Source organism: Eptesicus fuscus, chromosome 6, assembly GCF_027574615.1.
Source record: "Eptesicus fuscus isolate TK198812 chromosome 6, DD_ASM_mEF_20220401, whole genome shotgun sequence".
Lineage (NCBI taxonomy): Eukaryota > Metazoa > Chordata > Mammalia > Chiroptera > Vespertilionidae > Eptesicus > Eptesicus fuscus.
The window spans coordinates 34413499-34420216 of record NC_072478.1 but is presented as its reverse complement, the minus strand read 5'-3'; the positions used below and the strand labels follow the sequence as shown (position 1 = coordinate 34420216).

The following is a 6718-nucleotide window of genomic DNA, read 5'->3' as shown; positions in this document are numbered from 1 at the left end:
GACTGCCCCGCCCTCAAAAATGGAGGGGCCCACAGCCACAAGATGCCCCTCAGTCCCTTCAGCCCCGCCCAGGCGGCAGGTGTGCACAGCATGGCCAGGCCCGCCCCCAGGTGGGTCAGGCCGCTCTGCGCGCTGCCTCTGGAGTCCCCCAGTCCTCTCAGTCCCCCAGCCACCCAGGGCCAGCCCGAGGCACAGGCAAGCCTCGGATGGCAGCTGCCCAGCCTCCCAGGGCCGTCTGAGGCTCAGGTAACCAGGGACGGCTGAGGGCCGAGGCTTTCGCTGCCGCCAGTGGCAGCAGCAGAGGTGTGATGGGGGTGTTGCCTTCCCCTGATAGCCAGGTTGCCTCCGGCCCCTGAGGGCTCCTGGACTGTGAGAGGGGGCAGGCCAGGCTGAGGGACCCCCCCTCCCCAGTGCATAAATTTTCATGCACCAGGCCTCTAGTATATATATAATTTCAGAAAGAACAGATTATTTAACAAATGGTGTTTGGACAATTGGCTACCTATTTGTAAACAAAGTATAGTGACTAATGTTACCTCATATTGTATACATAAATAAATTTTAATTGGATCAAATATATAATCTAAAAAATTTAACCATAAAAGTTGTAGAAAAATGTATACTGAACATTTATATAATTTTAGGATAGGAAAAATCATTCTATGCATGGCTTCAAAGATAGAAACTATAAAGAAAAATATTTATAGATTCATTTAGATAAAAAATTTAAACTCTTTATGGCAAAAAGCTATTATGAGACACAGGAAGAAACTGTTTGCAACTTACATATCAACCAAGGGTCAACATTTAAATATATAAAAAGCTCTTACAAACAAATAAGAATAAGACAAGACTCCAATAGAAGGATATGAATTGACATTTCATACACACACAAAAAGAAATAAAAATTGCCAATTAACATGTAAAAAAGTTAAATTTCACTAATATTTTATATAAGTGCAAATTAAAACATAAATGAGATACTATGTTTGTTAATTGGATTAACAAAGATGAAAGATGGTCAATGTGGCTAAAAAGTAGTGTAAGGTGGGAGGGAATTGGGTCACAATGAGCCAGGAGAGAGTACTGGACCAGTTCATGGGCATGTAAGCCACGGTAAGGATTTTTTTTTCCCCCAGGTTCATAATTTATTGTACACATTGAGTATCACATGATGAGTTGACATTAGCTTCTCCAGGCATGGGAAATTAACAGATGAGGTACAGTTTATAATCTTTTCATGTTGCTTTCACAGCTGGAGATTTTTGGACTTTAACTTGAAGTATAAAACCAGCAAAGCAATGCTTCCATATGTGGCTATTACACAATTCCTTCTACCTGTGATGGTATAAGAGTTGAAATATTTTTTGATACCAGTGAACTGGAATTGGGCATCAGCTTCTGGACCTGCCATGATTTCAATCTTGCTAAAAAGCACGAATTCCGCAGGCTGTGTCCTTCAATGTATGAAGCTACCCCTCGGCCCCCATGGTAAGGATTTGGGATTTTATCTCTAGAAAAATAAAAAGTCTTTGAAAGAGTTTTAATCAAGAGAATCACATGATCAGATATTTTGAAAAGCTCACTTTAGCTAAGGTGTGGTAAATATAGACTAAGCAGGAAGATCATATATATATATATACACAAATATATATATATGTGTGTGTGTGTGTGTGCGCGTGTAATAAAAGAGGAATATGCTATATAATAAAAGAGGAATATGCTAATTATCCATTACGCCCTGAGGCGTAACGACCGGATCAAGGATCAGCAGGAGGGTGGGGCGAGCTACAAGCAGGGGGCGGAGAGCTATAAGAGGGGGCAGGGCAGTAAGCTATGAGGGGGGGTGCGGGGGGAGGAGCTCCAGGAGGGCAGGGCAGCGAGCTATGAGCAATGGAGAGCTACCAGGGGCGGTGGCCTGGTGGCTAGCTGAGGCAAGTGGCAGCAAGCTACTCACACATGGATTCGTGCGCAGGGCTACTAGTATATATATAATATGTATAATTGACCTCACACACATATATGTATGTAGATCCCATGTTATCTATTCATGTTGGAAAATGTCTGGAAATTGATACAGTTAATTCTAACATATTAACAGTGGTTGTTTTGAGTGATGACATATTTGGTGATTTATAAATTTTTCTTTTTCCTAATCCATACTTTCTGATTTTTCTGCACAGATTGTGTATTACTAACCTACTTTTTATTTTAAATCAGGGATGTGTGGAGATGCAAAGGCACAGCATTTACAATCAAAAGACCCTGGTTAAGACCTGGTTTTCTTACTTACTCACTGTGCTACTGCTGAATAAGATACACAGTTCCTCTGAGCTCCTCCTGTTAGGCAAAGTATCCCTGTGAATAAAAATAAAAATAAACTAACTAAGTTTTCTCACTTAAAAATGGTGATGATGATAAATGCTTGCCTTAGAAGATTCTTATATTCCATTGCACAACACAACTAGAAAGTTTTTTATAAACTATAAACTATATATCCTATCTAATAATAGACAAATATGCAAATTGACAATACCTCCGACACACCCACAAGCCATGCTCACAAGCCACGCCCACCATCCAATCAGAGCGAGTATGCAAATTAACCCAAACCAAGATGGCTACAGCCACAGAGAGCAAGGTTTCCTAGGTAACAGAGGAAGCCAAGCTTTCCGCCTGCCATTGCCAGGCCTAAGCCTCCACTCAAGCTACAAAGTTTCAATTATAGAAGGTAAACAAATTCAAACAAATGGCGGCAGAATGGAGCTTGAGAGAGCAGGCCAGGGTTGCCAGTGGCAACAGGGGAAGCAAAGCTTTCCACACACCCTGACCGGGCCCACCCGCTAAGGCAACAAAGTTTCAATTATAACCCCAACACAAATGGCTGCCGGCCTCGGCCTCGAAGGGAGCCCCAGGCTTGGCTCCGCTCCAGGCTACAAAGTTTCAATTGTAGAAGGAAAATAATTTCCAGATACCAGGGCCTCTGCTTGGGTTGCCAGGGGACATGGCCGGCCTGCAAACCACCACAGGCTCCTCACTCAGGCCACCCCACACCCCAAGGGAACCCCCGCCTGATCCGGGATGCCCTTCAGGGCAAACCAGCTGGCCCCCACCCCTGTACCAGGCCTCTATCCTATCTAATAAAAGAGTAATATGCAGATTGATCATCACTGCAACACACAATATAGCTGCCCCCATGTGGTCAAAGATCCTGCCCCCATGTGGACACAAGATGGCCACCACAAGATGGCCAGCAGGAGAGGGCAGTTGGGAGGCACCCGGCCTGCAAGGGAGGGCAGTTGGAGGTGATCAACCCTGCAGGAGAGGACAGTTAGGGGTGACCAGGCCGGCAGAGGAGGGAAGTTGGGGGCAAACAGGCTGGCAGCAGAGTGGTTAGGGGGTGATCAGGCTGGCAGGCAGAAGTGGTTAGGGGCAATCAGGAAGGCAGGCAGGCAAGCAGTTGGGAGCCAGCAGTCCTGGATTGTGAGAGGGATGTCCAACTGCCCGTTTAGGCCCAATCCCGGTGGGCAGTCGGACATCCCTCCAGGGGTCCCATATTGGAGAGGGTACAGGCTGGGCTGAGGGACAACCCCCCTCCGTGCACGAATTTTGTGCACCGGGCCTCTAGTATATATATATATATATATATATATATATATATATATATATATACACATATATATATATATATTAGTTACAATGATGATGCCTAGTATTATCCACAGTTATACAACACATGGTTGAGATATTTAAACAGAGATAACTGGTAAGATATCTGTGCCATTTATTTCAAGGACTAAATGAGGTACCACTGCATCTTCCTGACTAACTGTGCAAGGAATTATTTTGAGTTTGTACATTTTGACAGGGATTTTTTGGATGCTTTCGGAGAAGCTGGGTAGTATTAAGATTATGACAAGTTTTGGAAGTTTCAAAAGAGATCATTTGTTATTTGTAGTAAATATTCCTAAGGAAGCTTCTATTTCTGAGTTGGTGGCACCCATTCTTCAGGCTATGCTTTTATAAACAAATAAAATTATCAGATAAAATGATGATGTAATATAGCATTTGGATAGAGTTGCCAGATAAAATTCAGGAAACCCAATGGAATTTGAATTTCAGATAAACAACAAATCATATCTTAGTCTAAGTATATTCTAAGTATTAAATGAAACATTTAGGATTTATTGTTTATCTGAAATGCAAATTTAACTGGATATCCTGTGGTTTTATTTGCTAAATCTGGCAACTGTAAATATGAAGAACCTGCTATAAGTGTAAGAGTTTGGGTTGACGGATGGTGGTGTGTGTTGATGGAAATGATGTGTAAATAGCAACTGCTCATACGTGGGGTGGTACTTGGGCACCATATCATGAAAGTACCCTGTTCAAAGTTTGGATCAGTACCTTATAAAAACCCAGAGTTGAGAATAAATGAATATTTTATAAAGATGGTGTTTGGATTGAGTCATGAAGGATGGTGGGTTTTCCTAGGAATAGTTTTCATTCATATAACAACAATATGTTGGACATCATGCCTGCCTGCTCCACCTTCTATCCCCATAATTCTAGTTTTATGATTTTGTTTCTCAAGTCACTCATGTACACTGACTCACCGATGTCCCAGGGCCTCCCCCCATCAAGCTGGCCTCTGACTAAGCCAGTGATGGCCGAGTCCACAGGCCAACACACTTGATACCTTCGGGCAGAAAGGCTGTGCCATGAGGAGCCAGGCTGAGTCAGTGTTTTTCTGGGAGTAAAGTCTCCCCTTCGCAAGGTGAATGAACTCTGTTCTCACCCCACTCCACAAGTCACATTTTCGGGGCTCCCGATGGAGCGTGCACCCACCTTCAATGGCTTGTCACAGAATGATTTGTTCCTAATTGTTGAATACTGATACCTTAGAGTCACCACCCCACCCCCTCTCCAATGAAAAACACACACACATAAATACAAACATTCAGGTTTAGGTTTGTGTCTAAGAAAAGTTATCATAAGAGAATGGGATTAGGAGATTGGGGAGTGAGAGTGTGGGAGGCACTTATATTTTTTGCACTTTATGCACTTCTGTGTTGCTTTCAGGGGGAGTGGATCCTTGCAAAGAAAACGTAATAATTTTTTATTAAACTAGTAACAAAGCAGTAACACTGGAGACCCAATTTTAAACTAAAACCCACTCCCAAACACAACTGTTTTCATTCATTTTGAAATATTGCTTTTCCCATGCACACATATAGCATAGTTGCAGTCACAAGATGTGTACTACTTTGTATTCTGCTAACATTTTAAAAAATATATTTTATTGATTTTTTTTACAGAGAGGAAGGGAAAGGGATAGAGAGTCAGAAACATCGATGAGAGAGAAACATCGATCAGCTGCCTCCTGCACACCTCCTACTGGGGATGTGCCTGCAACCAAGGTACATGCCTTTGACCAGAATCGAACCTGGGACCCCCTCAGTCCGCAGGCCAATGCTCTATCCACTGAGCCAAACCAGCCAGGCCGACATTTTTTTTGTTTTTCTTGAAGTTAAAATAATTTAACTTTAAAATCTAATTTAATTAATTTATTTTTTATTAATTCTTATCTAAGGATATGTGTTGTTTTGTGTGTGTGTGTGTGTGTGTGTGTGTGTGTGTGTGTGTGTGTTACTGATTTTAGAGAGAGCGGAAGGAAGAGAGAGAGGGAGAGAGAGAAACATTGATGCATGAAACATCATCGATTAGTTGCCTCCCAAACTCAGTCAGCGCCCCCACCAGGGATCGAACCTGCAACCTTTCAGTGCACAGGATGAAGCTCCAACCAACTGAGCCACACCAGCGAAGGCCTAATTCTCATTTTTACATTCAATGTTATTTTGTATTGGTTTCAGGCATATAGCATAGTGGTTAGACAGTAAGAGGCTTTACAAAGTGTTCCTCCCGTATTCCCAGTACTGCTACGTTCCTTAACGCTTTATCACCGTTACTTCTCTGCATTGCTGAAAATTCTAAGCATCACTTTTCAGGGCTAGAAGGGTGGACGTGGAGTGACCAGTGACTTGCAGCCTGAATTTGTATTCCCTGGGTACTGACTTGACAGCTGAGTTGGAGAGGGGGGAGGTTCCTTGTTATTTTTTAAAATTTGGAATATGAGGCACTGGAAGTATGTTCTCTCTGGAGTCCCTTCCACGTATCATCTATTAGCTTCATGAAGCACATCATAAATAACGATCATTTGGACATAATTTTTTGTAAATCTTTATTTAATCCACCAGCCTTCCTGTTTTAAGATCAGTTGGCGTAATGCAGCTCATTTATCCTCATGATAGCTCCATGGTGGTGGATATAACTTTCCTTTCATAGAAGGAGAAACTGAGGCTGGAGGTGTGGGATAATTTATTGCATCGCTGGCCTCTTATCAGGGCAGCCCTGGGTTTTGGCTGCCCCGTGTTATGGCTGATGGATAGCAGACCAGATCTCCAAGAGCAGACAATTGGAGGCGGCTTTGGTATGATTATTAAATAGATCCATCATTTTCCTGCCACCTCCCTTTTTTACTCTTTGGATTCCAAGTCACTACTCCTCTGAGGCATTTGGGACATATTCATGAATGGACCCTTGAAACCAGCCAACACACACACACACACACACACACACACACACACACACACACAACACACACACACACACACACACACACACACACACGACAATTTGGTCACACCTATGAGGCAGA

At 42.9% G+C, this 6718-nt stretch overlaps 1 protein-coding gene across 1 annotated transcript; it reads right to left on the bottom strand.

Annotated features, from left to right (window-relative positions):
• Window positions 1–1140: 1140 nt before the first annotated feature.
• LOC129149315 (ATP synthase membrane subunit K, mitochondrial-like) lies at window positions 1141–1450 on the bottom strand. Its single transcript, XM_054716940.1, has one exon. The coding sequence runs from the start codon at window positions 1412–1414 to the stop codon at window positions 1250–1252; it is 165 nt and encodes a 54-aa protein (XP_054572915.1). The 5' UTR covers window positions 1415–1450; the 3' UTR covers window positions 1141–1249.
• Window positions 1451–6718: the final 5268 nt, after the last annotated feature.